The 14,509-nt window shown below is 47.1% G+C and overlaps 1 protein-coding gene across 2 annotated transcripts in view; it reads left to right on the forward strand.

Annotated features, from left to right (window-relative positions):
- LOC122793263 (protein regulator of cytokinesis 1-like) overlaps nucleotides 1–14,509 on the forward strand; it is a 1,295,879-nt gene that overhangs the window by 613,317 nt on the left and 668,053 nt on the right. For both annotated transcript variants that reach the window (XM_044061121.1, XM_044061122.1), the window contains exon 7: nucleotides 14,277–14,424. In XM_044061121.1, the coding sequence (XP_043917056.1) occupies nucleotides 14,277–14,424 (148 nt within the window). The remainder of the gene's footprint in view (nucleotides 1–14,276; nucleotides 14,425–14,509) is intronic.

The raw sequence follows: 14,509 nt of genomic DNA on the forward strand, positions 1-14,509 counted from the left end.
GACAGTCAAGGCACTTGGTCCCAACTGGAGGCCCATCTGCATATAAATGTTCGAGCTGAGGGTGGTAATTCTGGTTTTGCAAGGCCATCCTCTGCTGCCATCTGGGATAATTGTGATTCAGACAACATGGAGGTGGTCTGGTACATCAACAAGCAAGGGTGGAACCAAATCTCTCTTTTTGTTGAGAGGCCATGAGGATATGGCAATCGGCGATGGCTACCAACCATTTTCTTCTAGCAACACACATTCCCGGAAGTTCCAGTGTGATAGCAGACAGACTCAGCAGGTGCATTCTTCAACCTCACGAGTGGTCCCTGAATCCCTTGATAGCGGCAGAGATCTTCCACTGCTGGGGCCATCCTTGCTGTGACCTCTCTGCATCCCCGACCAACTACAAATGCAACAACTACTTCACCCTGATTCCCCCTCTGGGACAGTCACCCAGGGATGCGCTAGTCCACGATTGGCCCTCGGATTGTCTTTACTCATTTCCACCCTTTTCCCCTCATTCCTTTGGCCTCATCTACTAGATCGACCATGGATTCTCCATCCAACCCTGGAGCTGATCTCTCACCCACAGAACCTGTTTTATCCCAACCTGAACAGCCTGAAGCCAATGGCTTGGCTACTCCAATTCCCTTGGCTGCCAGGCAGGATGATCTTTCTTTACCAGTACGTGATATTCTCATTGCTTCTCATAAGTCTTCCACTAGAATTAATTATCTGAGCAAGTGGAAAAGATTTAGCTGTTGGCTGAAAGATAAACAAGTAGACCCCTTTTCAGCACCAGTGTCGATAATACTAGACTATCTGGCCGACCTGTTTCAATCGGGTCTATCGGCCTCTACTATTAGAGTTAATTTGGCTGCAATTTTTAATTTTCATGAGGGTGTCCAAGATTCCTCTCTTATGTCCCATAAATTGTGCAAGACCTTTGTAAAAGTGTGAATCTGAAGCCACCTCTTAGAGAGCCTATTCAGCCATGGGATTTAACATTAGTTCTACAAGCTCTGACAATGGCACCTTTCGAACCAGCCTCTTTTTGCGACCAAGTATTTGTCATGAAAAACCTTGTATGTTAAGTTGTCAATCTCACCTTCATTCTTGCTGGATGGGTTTGGAGCCGATCCTCGGCTCCGACTCTGACAGTACTAAAGCTCGAGAGCTTATTCCACCGGCTCGAGGTTTCCCTATATCCCACAATGCTAGGAGGTAACTACTCAGATCTCGTTTGCCGCTTAGCTGACTAGGTGCTTTCTTCTACCGGCTCTGGAAGGTTAGTGAGTTTTTCTTGTCAAAAACTTAAATTTTCTACCCCTATCCTTTCTATTTAGTTTAGTTGTTAATATAGAGTATCCCTTTAGTTTAAATCGGGTCTCCCTTGTGTTTGTATTCCCTTTTTATTCCCTTTTAACTTTTAGGCCTTTGGCCAACTCCCTTTTTTCCCCTGCCATTTCAGTGTGACTGGATTTTTTCATTTGGTTAAAGGGTGTGTCTGTGTTGTGTGTGTGATCATCGTGCATACAGCTGCAGTAATCACATATGGGTTCTCTGCCATCAGGCGGTCCCTCGGTCGGCCGAATTCCAAAGTCTAGGTCTGGTGTCGGTTGTTGTCCCTTCTTTCCTGACGTCAGCGCGACAGGGGTATATAAGACACGGCCGACGCCATATTATTCAGTCTTTTTTGCCGCGCGGTGCCCGAAGCAGAAGCAGTTCGCAAGTGCCGGTCGGCTAGCTCCTGAATTTACGAAAAATTGGAAACCGAAGTCGTCTTTAAAGCTAAGTACCCCGTTGGGGAAACTTTTCTTGCCTCAGACCGATGTCAGACAAAGTTAACAATTGTATTTCTTGTGGGAAGCAAATACCGCATAAGGATTTCCATTCCCTCTGCATACCTTGCTTAGGCCCAGACCATGACGTCTCGGGCTGTCGCTTTTGCGCGACTTTCAATAAACGCACTATTAAGCGTCGGGTGGAGTTCGCCCAACATTATTTTGGAAAAGCTTTTGATGATAAAATGTTGTCTGAGACTCCGACTACCGTTTTGTCCAGAAAATGCAAGGACCGACACGCGAGGCCCGTGGTCTCCACCAACACCACGCCAAAACCGGCTCCACGTGGTCCGGTTCTCAGTGAGACGCCTTTGCAGTCCCTGACTACTGACGACACTTCCTTGGCGGTGTCTCCTGTAACCGAGACCGCAGGTACCTCGGCCCTTACTCAGACTACAAACACCGAAGCCACTGTGAGTGTTGAGCCTCCTAATGTGGACAGGTCCACTTCCACCCAGGGTGGGTCTAGGCCCTCATCTTCCTTTTCCATTAAGGCCTTTACTAAGTCCAAATCAGCCATGCATCCCAAGAGGCCTGTTGTTCAGGGCCCATCCCCAGGCCCCATGCCGAAAAAGCAGATGCTTAAAATGGCTGAGGATTTAATTACTCTCATCAGGGGTTCCCAACCCCCCCCCCCCCCCCCCCAGACGAGACCCAGAGTGGAGGAAGATTCTCCCTCTTCTGAACAGGGCTCCATTTTCTCAGAACATTCTGATGTAGAGGAACACTTGTACTCTCCTTATGAAGATTCCGATGCAGAACAGTCCATTCCTTCTGTATCTCCCCCAGATGATTTTTCTTTTGGGGAAACCTTGAACACCTTGAGGGAACACTTCCATTGGGAAGGCCAAGACTTTTCTGATTCCAAGAAAAGGCTTAGGGAATTTCTTTTGTTACCTCAACACAGACCTCTGGCTACACCTCCTGTCTTGGACATACTTGATGTTTACTCGGAGGCTTGTCTCAATCCTCCCTGCCTCCTGCCCCAGTCAAACCTGATAGGTACTACAGAGTTCCCAACTCTCACCAATTTCTTTTCAAAAGCCATAATGCTGACCCTGAAACCATTTCTCAAGACCCCAAGGGAATGAAGGCCTCTACAGCCAAGAATCCACTCCATTCCGGAAGAGAATCTAGATCCTTAGAAAGGTGGGGGGAAAAGGTATACACCTCGGCCACCCTAGCCATGAGGGCCTTAAATTGTCAGTTTCATATGCTTAAATATCAGCAGTTTCTGTTATCACAATTAAGAAATAAAATGTCTCAACCTGAACAACCAGATTTGAAGGAATTGCAGGATATGATGCATAGTGCAGAACAAGTGGGTAAACGCACCTTACAATGTGGCTATGATGCCTTAGAGGCCTCGAGTAGAGCTGCTGTTACAGGATCAGTCATTCGTAGACATGCCTGGCTTAGGGAACAAAGCTTGCCTGATCATGTTAAAGCTAAACTACTAGATGCTCCTTTACAAAAGGATGTACTGTTTGGTACTAATGCTGAGGAGATACTATGGAAGATGGAAGAAAAAGCTAAATCAATGCAAACTGTCAAGGCTTTTCTACAGGTACAACCACCTCGTTTTAGCAGAAATTGGCCTTCTAAAAACTGGTCCTTTCCAGCCACGGACAAGCCCCAAAGAGGTAGATACAGGCGCTTAAGGGGCAGAGGACAATCTCAAGGATCATATAGAGGCAGACAATGGCAAACTCCAGCTCCAAGAGGTGGCGAAGACAGTGCAGAACAATACAGAAAACAAACCCAATGACTTCCTCCTTTTCATGCCAAGCAAGCCTCAGCTGGCAGCTCCCTTGGGAGGAAAGTTGGCATTATTTACAAGAAATTGGCATATTGTCACAACAGACAAATGGATCCTGGACATTATAAACAGAGACTACAGATTTCATTTTCACACTGCCAAAAATGAGAGGCATGCCAAACCTGCCACACAATCAAAGGGCAGAGGCACAAATACAAATTTCAAAACTCATGGACATGAAAGCTATTCAAGAGGTACCTACTCACGAACAAGGTCAAGGTTTTTATTCCATACTATTTCTGGTACCAAGGAAAGGAACCGACTGGAGACCCATTTTGGACTTATCCATCCTAAATACACTACTCGTACCAAAATTCAAGATGCTCGCATTACAGCAGCTTCTTCCCATGCTGGGCAAGGGGTTTTGGCTGGTAACATTGGACCTCAAGGAGGCATACCTGCATGTCCCAATCAGACAAAGCTGCAGAAGATACCTCAGATTTCTTGCAGGTTCAATCCACCATCAATTCTCTGCATTGCCCTTTGGCTTATCTACTGCGCCCAGAGTATTCACGAAATGCCTGGCATCAGTAATTGCCTACTGCAGACTTCAAGAGTTACAAATTTACCCTTATTTGGACGACTGCCTGATCCAAGCGGACAGCAAGCACATACTTCTGTAACATCTGGCCTATGCAATACGGTTACTGAATTCTCTGGGATATGCAATCAACGAAGAGAAATCCAAGCTAACATCTCAGAAAATAACTTTCCTGTGTGCCAACTTGGACACAAACACCCAGATGGCCTACCTTATGCCAGAAAAACAAGGGCAACTAACTCAGTACTTCAAAATACTAGCAAATTGTACCAGGCTTACTGCAAGGAAAATCCTGCAGGCTCTGGGCTTCATGGCATCTTGCATTCTTTTAATCCCATGTGCAAAGTTGTATATGAGAAAACTTCAATGGTACCTAAAAAAACTATGGTCTCAACACAGCCACAATTTGGAAACAATAATACCAATAATTCCATGTTTGCAAAAGGAATTTCTATGGTGGGCCCAAGCATGTCAAGCAAACACAGGTCTCCCATTCTGCAAGCCTCAAGCAAATCAAGTCATCATAACAGACGCCTCAGATTATGTCTGGGGGGCGCACATGACAGGCAGGTGCATTCAGGGCAAATGGTCCCAAAAGGAAAAGCACCTTCACATCAATCAAAAAGAAATGCTAGCATTGATAAATGCAATTACAGCTTTCAAGGACCTCCTGCATCCAGGACAATTATTGATAACCGACAACACCACAGTAATGTGGTACATAAACAAACAAGGAGGAACACATTCATACCCCCTGTGCAGACTAGCCATGACACTTTGGAACTTGGCTCTGGAATGGCAAATCGAACTTCAAGCACAGTACTTGCCAGGTTTGGAAAACACGCTGGCAGACAATCTAAGCAGAAATATGACAGATCCACACGAATGGAAGTTGCATCCTCACGTGTTTACAAAGATAATCCAAGCGTGGGGGAGGCCAGACATAGATCGCTTCGCCTCTCACAGGAATCACCAATTGGAAAAGTTTTGTTCAAGGACCTTTCACCCAAAGGCCTGGAGGGTGGACGCCCTTTCATTCAGTTGGACAGCATGGACAGTGTACGCTTTCCCACCTCTGCCTCTTCTGCCCAAGGTGCTCTTGAAAGCAAGAGCAGACAGACCGAAGATGATACTGATTGCTCCAGACTGGCCAAGACAGCACTGGTACCCACTCTTGAGGAGCCTAACACATACTCCTCCCTGGCCTCTACCTCTAATGCCTCTTCTGCTGACTCAGCACAGCTACAAAACTCTTCAGTCAGCTGAAAACACTCAATCTCGCTGCATGGAAAATTCCTTTACACCACAACAGACCCTACTCCCCAAAGAGGTGCAGGACATCATTCTGGAGGCCAGAAGGCCATCTACTAGAAAGGCTTACTCCGCAAAATGGAAACGGTTTTGCTCTTGGAATGAGAAAAAAGGCCAGGAACCTAGAAAACTGAATTTGCCTCTGGTATTACAGAATCTAGCTGAGCTGCTGAACAGTGGACTTTCATTTTCCTCCATAAAAATCCATGCCTCAGCCATTTCTGCAGAATTCAACACTGATCCACCGTTATTCTCTCACCCACTTGTAAGACAGTTCCTCAGAGGGGCTAAGAATATAAGACCACAGAGGAAACAACCAGTGCCAGCCTGGGATCTTAATTACATTCTGGAAAAATGAACATTGCCTCCCTTTGAACCTGCTGCCTCAACAGATTTGCAATATTTGTCCTGGAAAACAGCTTTCCTTCTGGCCATTACCTCGGCTCATAGGGTTTCGGAACTACAAGCCCTCATGGCTGTGCAGCCCTTTCTCATCTTCCATCAGGACAGGGTTTCCCTTCGAACCAACCCGTCATTTATGCCTAAAGTGGTGTCCAGGGTAGCTTTAAATCAAGCCATACACACCTACCTTTTACCCCAATCCTCAAAACAAAGGGGAGAGGCTGCTACATTCCTTAGACATCCATAGACAGCTACGTTATTATTTGGACAGAACAAAACCTTTCAGGAAATCAGAACAACTTTGTCCTATGCTGTAGGAGCTCAAGGGAAGCCTGTTACCAAACGGACAATTTCAAAATGGATAGGCCACTGCATACGATTTTGTTACTCCTATCGTGGGAAATCTGTCCCTACAGGCATCAGTTCCCACTCCACCAGGGCCACAGCTACCTCTACAGCCTTCCACAGAGGAGTTCCTACCAAAGATATTTTGGAGGCAGCCACTTGGAGTTCTGTGCATACCTTCACAAAACACTACCACCTGCCTTTATATTCCAAAACTAGAGCAGGCTTTGCCACTGCTGTGTTGCAGGGCATTCTGGCTCATCCCAGTTCCACCTAGTGCCTACCACCCTGTGCGTAGCTTTGGGATTCCACCCATATGTGATTACTGCAGCTGTATGCATGATGAACATAGTACAGTTTTGTACCTACCATAAATGTAGATGTTCGAGTGCTAATACAGCTGCAGTACAGGTTTCCCTCCCTCCTTCCCCTCTTGTTAAAGGACTAGTGGCTAACACCTCCTCATACAACCTAATTTGGGTTATCCTCCTATGGTGTATTTGCTTGCAACTACTGTTTTTTGATTACATTGCTTTGCTTGAATATATATATTTATATATATATAATTTATGTATTGCCTTCCTTGTGGGGGCACCTGACATCTGGGGCAAGAAAGACTGAAGAATATGGTGTTGGCCGTGTCTTATATAACCCTGTCGCTCTGACGTCAGGAAAGAAGGGACAACAACCGACGCCGGACCTAGACTTTGGAATTCGGCCGACCGAGGGACCGCCTGATGGCAGAGAACCCATATGTGATTACTGCAGCTGTATTAGCACTCGAACATCTACATTTATGGTAGGTGCAAAACTGTACTTTACATATACAGTCTCTGTTAGGATGTCTAAAGACTCCAAGGTCTCAGGCTTCAAGAAGTGTGATTCGTGCTGTCAGAAAATGTCCGACAGGCGGTCACACTTCTTGTGTCTATTGCCTGGGATCTTTGCACCTGCAGGACTCCTGTGCTGTTTGCCATGCATTCAGCCCTAGAGTCCTGCAGGAACACAAAAACAAACTTATACTTCGAGGCTTGTTAAAGCCTGAAGGCCCCTCGACCCAGTCTGCGTCGGGGAAGCCTTCAAAGACTTCCAGGCCGTCGGCTCCAGCTTCAAAGCAGTCTGCTGGGAGCATTAAGGCTGCTTCGACATCGGCTCCGGCTGGAGTCGATGTTTCGAAGTCTCAAACCGTTAACTCTGCTCCAGCCGGAGCGAGGTTGCTAAGACTCAGTCAGCTCCGATAGTCTTATCGGAGCCACCTTCAAAGAAGAGGTCGAGGTCCCCTTCCATCGGCTCCATCCACTCTGCTCCAGGATCCCCTCTTCTGTCGGAGTGTGTAACCATAGGTCCCATTCCTCTCTGTCCTCCAGGCTGTCTGACCATGACTTACAAAAGGGTGGTGAGTAGACTTCTCAAGTCCGAGACACTGGGCCAAATGCTGCATATCCCTACTCAACAGTCAGCGGCTATTCCCATCCCTGCTTCTATTCCTCCTCCGACTCTTTTGAGTTCAGAGCCGGGGCTCGTCGGAGCCGTAGCTGTCGGTGCGTCGGAGCCGATACCTTCCCTTTCAGCTCCGTCGTCTGCTCTGATTTCCTCCTTGGAGGGATCTCGGCACCGGGCTTCCCTCGTCTGCTCCGAGGGGGCGAGTGGCATCGGACCCTTGTCCGACCCCGTTCTCCCTCTGAGCGTCAGCGTTGGTGAGTTCGGTTCTGACATCGGCCTCGTAGCTGTCCTTGTCAGTGCCGGGGGGGGGTCCTTGTCTCCTCGGAGCGGGGACCTTCGGCCTTGGCTGATCTGGGCGCCTTCGAGGTCATGCAGAGCGTGCTAGACCCTGTGTCTACCCCACAGTCTGCTCCGTCAGCTCCTCCCTCTTCAGTGCCTGCGGTGGTTTCTACCCACCCCCTCGTAACAGACCGTATTGAGCCAGCTCCTCAGGTTTCCCCATTGGGAATATCCTCTTCTTCCGAGGCTTCTCCTGATCCGGTAGGAGAACCCCCTCGGAAGAGACAGTGCAAAAGGAAGCACATTGACTCCCCTGAGTCTATCACCTCTGACACCGAGTTGGAGGAATCTGAAGGTTCCCCTCGGTCCCCCTCTGAGGATGTCTCTTTTGCTGACATCCTTGAAATCCTTAAACAGAGGGGGATCTGGCCCGCCCTTAACCCTTCAGAGGACGAGTCTGTCTACCTTGAGGCGTTTGGCTCTCGCCCTTTCAACTCCTGGGTCCATCCTCCCTTTGAACCCCCACCTGGAAGTGGTGGCAAGGAAGGCTTGGACGGCCCCTGATTCAGTGGAACCTACCCCAAGGAGGCCATCAAAATGTATTACTGCCCCAAAAGAGAAACTGTTCTTATCCAAAGGTGTCTCTGTTGATGCCATGGTGGTGGCCGCAGCCACTAAGAAGGAATTAGCCGATCCTTCGGTACCTGTCCATCCTCCTAATAAGGAGTCTAGGACGACGGACAGGTACGGTAAGTGGATGTTTTCCTCAGCGACCTTTGCCATGCGGTCGTTGAACTACTTGTCACTTCACCCGTCTCCAGAGGGATTTACTCAAGGATATGGGTGAGGCCATGCAGGATCCAGTAGCTGAGGGGGTTCCAAGACAAAATGAACTCCCAGTTGGCAACCCTGAATTCGATTGTCAACTCCTCCATGCGGCTTATCTCATATGCGGCTGATGGGGTGAGTAGGGCCGCAGGCACAGGTGTAGCTTTGACGCCACACCTGGATGCGGCTTTGCAATTTTGCGGACCCTTTCAAGGCATCCTTCACCAATTCCCCCTTTGATGGCTCAACGTTGTTTGGACCTCAGGTGAAGGATACATTGACTAGGTGCGAGCAGGAAGGTAAGACTCTCTGCCATGGGAGTCCGTTTTTCTACCCCTTCCAGACCTTATCCTAAAGGTCAGGGGGAGGGGGGAATGTGGTTCCGCAAACCACAAGGAGTCTCATCTGACGCACTAAGTCGATTCCCCTCTAGAGGCAGAGGGGGGAACAACAATAGACGCTGCCCTAGGAGCAGAGGTGGTCCGCAAAACCAGGGTAGCAGAGAAACTTTCTCTGAACCCTTTCAGCATCCCTGAGGAGCTGCCCGGCTGTCCACCTTCGGAGGCAGTCGGGGGAAGATTATCAGTGTAACCAAAAGCCTGGCTTTCCCTCACTCAAGACAAATGGGTACAGTTTATCATATCCGAGGGTTATAAAATCCCCTTTATTCACACCCCATCCCATCCCAAAGGATCCCTTCCAGACGTTCCACCCAGTCTAAGGGAACAAGCAGCGTTAGAAATATCAAAGCTGCTGTCAAAAAGAGCTATCCAACCAGTCCCAGCAGACCAGCAAGGATCCGGAATCTACTCCAACTTCTTTTTGGTACCAAAAAAAACGGGACTGGAGACCAATACTGGATCTCTCAGCAAGCTCAACAAGTATGTGAAGAAAACAAAATTCCGGATGGTCACGCTACAGTCCATTCTACCCTTCTTGGGTCAGGACAATTGGATGTGCTCGATAGACCTTCAGGATGCGTACTACCATATCAAAATGCACAGATGCTCCAGGAGGTTTCTCCGCTTCAGGCTGGGAGCCAGTCACTACCAGTTCAGAGCCCTGCCCTTTGGTCTCACTACAGCCCCCCCGAGTGTTTACCAAATGTATGGCAGTGGTCGCGGCTCACTTGAGACGTCAAGGATTCCAGGTGTTTCCATATTTGGACGACTGGCTCCTTACCGCCACCACCAGGCATCAACTGCTTCTATCCAGAGACTTCACCATCCAAACTTGCCAAGCTCTAGGCATTTCAATAAATTCTGAAAAATCTGCCTTGTCGCCTTGTCAATCTATTGCCTTTATAGGCGCCACCTTAGACACAGTTCATCTTTCCGCCAGACTAACAGAGCAAAGAGTATCAGATATCCGCAAACAAGTTTACCTTCTACTTCAATGCAACAAGATCAAAGCCAGGGTAGTCTTGAAGGTATTAGGACTCATGGCAGCTACTATTACACTTCTCCCCTTAGCTCGTTTTCACATGCGGATCCTCCAGTGGATGCTGTTTTCTCAATGGTCCTTCCAACAGCTCCCGATGTCTCACCTCATCCTACTAACCCAATCATGCAAGAATCACCTGTCTTGGTGGATCACATCACCTCAAGTTCTCCAGGGCAGACCCTTCATACCCCCCCCCCCAATCGCCACAGTGACGACGGACGCCTCCCTGATCGGGTGGGGGGGGGCATTATCAGGGCAGGACAGTCCAGGGCACGTGGCAATCTTTCGAGTGCCACTTGCACATAAATGTCTTGGAGATGAGAGCAGTGCTTTTAGTGTTGCAAGCCCTTCAGGACTCTTTCCACAGGGACTATTGCAATTCAGACGGACAACATGTCCGTAGTGTGGTACATCAACAAACAGGGCGGAACCAAGTCCTACTCCTTATGTCGAGAGGCACTCAGACTTTGGCAGTGTGCGGTTTCTTCTTAGCGTTTTCTGATAGCAACACACATTCCCGGGAAGTCCAATGTGATTGCGGACAAGTTGAGCAGGGCTATTCTCATGCCTCACGAGTGGGCTCTAAAGAAATCAGTGCTGGAAGATGTCTTTCGAAGATGGGGCTGGCCTTGCTGCGATCTTTTTGCTACTCCCCAAAACAGCGTGTCACGACTTCTTCACCCTCTTCCCTTTACCAGGCCCAACCCACCAGAGACGCTCTAGTCAACAATTGGCCCCGGGGACTTCTGTATGCTCCCCCCCCTTTCCACTGATCTCTCAATTAATTCGGAAAGGTATCGCCTTGAGAGTCACCATGATCCTCATTGCCCCTTACTGGCCAAGACAGATAGGGTTTCCGTTCCTTCATCATTACCTCTTGGAGCAGCCTTGGCATCTGGACCCAGTGCCAGATCTTTTGCCCCACCAGTCGGGTCAGCTGCACCACTCCCTCCAATCTCTCAACCTCACAGCGTGGTTTCTCCGATTCCTACCCTAGCCAGGCTTCCCTTAATCTCTCATTCGGTCCGTAACATCCTGATAGCCTCCCTCAAGTCTTCTACCAGAAGGATTTACAATAGTAAGTGGAAGCGTTTTTCCTTCTGGGCAGCATCAAAAAATATAGACCCCTTCACTGCACCTATCCAGTCTATCCTGGACTTCCTGGCAGAGCTCTTTCATTTAGGCTCTTCCTCATCTACCATTAGAGTACAACTAACTGCTATATCTAACTTTCATGTAGGTGTCTCAGACTCCAGTATCATGTCCCATAAACTCTGCAAAGCCTTTCTAAGAGGTGTCTTTTTGCTCAAGCCCCCAATCAAAGATCCCCCACCTCAGTGGGACTTGAATTTGGTCCTAGCATCCTTGATCCCCCCCCCCCTTCGAACCTGCGGCTTCATGCCCTCTTAAGTTGCTCTCATGGAAAACACTTTTTCTAGTAGCCATAACATCAGCTAGAAGGGTATCTGAACTTCATGCTCTTTGCAGTCGTCCTCCTTACTTAGTTTTCCATAAAGACAGGGTGTCCCTCCGGACTAATCCATCCTTCTTGCCTAAGGTTTCCTCTGAGGCAAACCTAAACCAGACGATTGATCTCCCCGTCTTCTTCCCTGATTATTCCAACAGGTCGGAACAAAAGTTACATTTTCTAGATGTTCATCGCCAACTTCGATATTATTTAGACAGGACTAAACAGTTCAGGATATCTGATCAGCTCTTCCTGTCTTATGCGGAAGGGAAATTGGGCCTTCCAGTTACTAAAGTGTCCCTTTCAAGATGGATTACCTTTATAATTTCCTTCATCTATGAAATCAGACATCAAAAACTGCCTTCAAGACCTAGAGCTCATTCAACTAGAGCATTAGCTACATCTGTAGCTTTTCAGGACAGGCTACCAATAGATTCCATTTGTGCAGCAGCGACATGGGCTTTTCCTCGTACCTTTATCTTGCATTACAAATTGGATATGGTCTCCAGAAACCGTGCCATCTTTGGTTCCACTGTTCTCAAGAGTCTGTTCCGATGAGCCACCCGGGATAAGGTGCTAGGGACGCGGTCCCATCCAGCAAGAATGAAGGCGAGATTGACAACTTAACATTAAGAAGTTATGTACCTACCATAACGTTCCATGTTAGTTGTCTTCTTCTCACCTTCTTTCTTGTGTCCCACCCTCCTTCCCCCTAGCCTGGACAGACCAATAGGAATTTTTTGGGATCTTCTATCGGAGTTTCCTTCCCACATGTTCTACCACCTCTGTTCTCCCTTTTATGTTTGTGGTAGCTTGCATACAGGTTTATATATATAGAGGTGGGTTCTTTTTCTCTCTTTTTCCATACTATGGAGACCGGAACTGCTTGGTTTTAGCTATCAAACGAGATCTGAGTAGTTACCGCCTAGCATTGTGGGATATAGGAGAGCCTCGAGCCAGTGGAATAAGCTCTCGAGCTTTAGTATTGGCAGAGTCTGAGCCGAGGATCGGCTCCGAACCCATCCAGCAAGAAAGAAGGCAAGAAGACGACAACTAACCTGGAACGTTATGGTAGGTACATAACTTCTTATTTTGGTTGCTATTACGTCTGCCAGACATATTTCTGAACTTCAAGCTTTATGTATCAAGAGTCCATACGTGATTTTTCAGAGATGGTGTCGGAGAACTAATCCGTCATTTCTACCTAAAGTGATCTCTGAAATGTCCATTAATCAAGCCATTGAATTGCCAGTTTTCTTTTTCAGTCATTCAAACAGAGGAGAGTATTGCCTACATACCCTAGATATACACAGGCAAATCCGTTTTTACTTAAACAGGACTAAACCCTTTCGTAAATCTGACCAGTTATTTTTGGCCTTTTCTGGATCTAGATTTGGATATGCTGTTGCTAAGGTCACATTAGCTAGATGGTTGAAGGACTGTGACCTTTATTTACACACAACGTAATATCTCGTCGCCTACTACCATGAAAGCTCATTCTACAAGGTCAGTGACAACTTCTGCTGCCTTCCATGCCAGAGCTTCTTTACATGACATCTGTGCAGCTGCAACTTGGGCTACGCCTCATACCTTCATCAATCATTACAAATTCGATTTGGCCTCCAGAGGAAGAGCATCTTTTGGTTCAGTGGGGCTCAGGAATGTCCTTCCATGAGAGCCTCCCAGGAATAGAGGTAGCTGGGGACTCTGTCCCATGCGTAAGGAATGAACGAGGATTAACAATATCAGATAAAAAAGTTATGTCTTACCATAACGTTCCTTCTGTATTGCTCCTCGTTCAGTCATTCCGACCCTCCCTCCTTCCCCCTCCTGTGGTTTCTAGTGTATCTCACCATCTGGTTCTCTTGGGTTATTTGACCAGAGGTAGCCTCTACCTTCTTTGACTTGCAAAACTCAATCTGAGGTAACTGGGAGAGGGGGATTGTGGGTAAGAGATTAGCTCAAGAGTTTGAAGCTGACGCGAGCTTGGAAAATGGCCGGCTCTGTTCTGAGCTCTGAACCGATACCCATGCGTAATGACTGAACGAGGAACAATACAGATGGAACGTTATGGTAAGACAACTTCTTTTTCTGGCTGTTTACCTTACAAATGGTATAATTGTTAGGCTGCAAATGGTCTGCTTGCAAATAACCTAGTATGGGCCTATGATTTTATCTTTCAGATTTCTTTTTCCTTCACTTGTATGTCAGTAGTAAATAAATATAGTTGAACAAGGATTTGGTATTCTATGCCTTAAACAGTCTCCTAAGTGACTTTGTCTTGTATTGGGTTGTCACTTGCTTTTAATGGTCTCCAGAGACTGATAAACATTATGATTCATAACTTTGAAGCAGAATGAAGTGAATCACAACATAGTGTGTGCTTGCTTTTAAAATTAAACCTGCTCCACATTGTAGTGCTTTGATATAAATAGTAGGCATAATAGAGATGCTTTGAATTGTTTGTGCGCAAAATGTATAGTCATGTGCTTGATAAGTCAAATGGCATAAACATGTGACTTTTTTTTTGTAGCACTTTATTAATTCATTTTTTTACAATTTTAGTGGGAAATGGAGCTCAGTAATCTACAGGAGCTCAAGAAGCAAAACTTGAAGAAATTCATCGGAAATATCAGACAGGAACTTGGTAGCTACTGGGACAAATGCATGTTCAGTACCAAGCAGAGAGAAGCCTTCAGACCTTACTTTAATGGTATCTTGGCTTATTTGTAGCTCAAGTGAATGTGATTTAACAGGTTCTCTTTTTACCTGCATGAATTTGTTTTGTAAATGCATCT

The sequence above is a fragment of the Protopterus annectens genome, chromosome 2.part0 (assembly GCF_019279795.1).
Source record: "Protopterus annectens isolate FY-2018-M chromosome 2.part0, PAN1.0, whole genome shotgun sequence".
In the NCBI taxonomy this organism is placed as follows: domain Eukaryota; kingdom Metazoa; phylum Chordata; order Ceratodontiformes; family Protopteridae; genus Protopterus; species Protopterus annectens.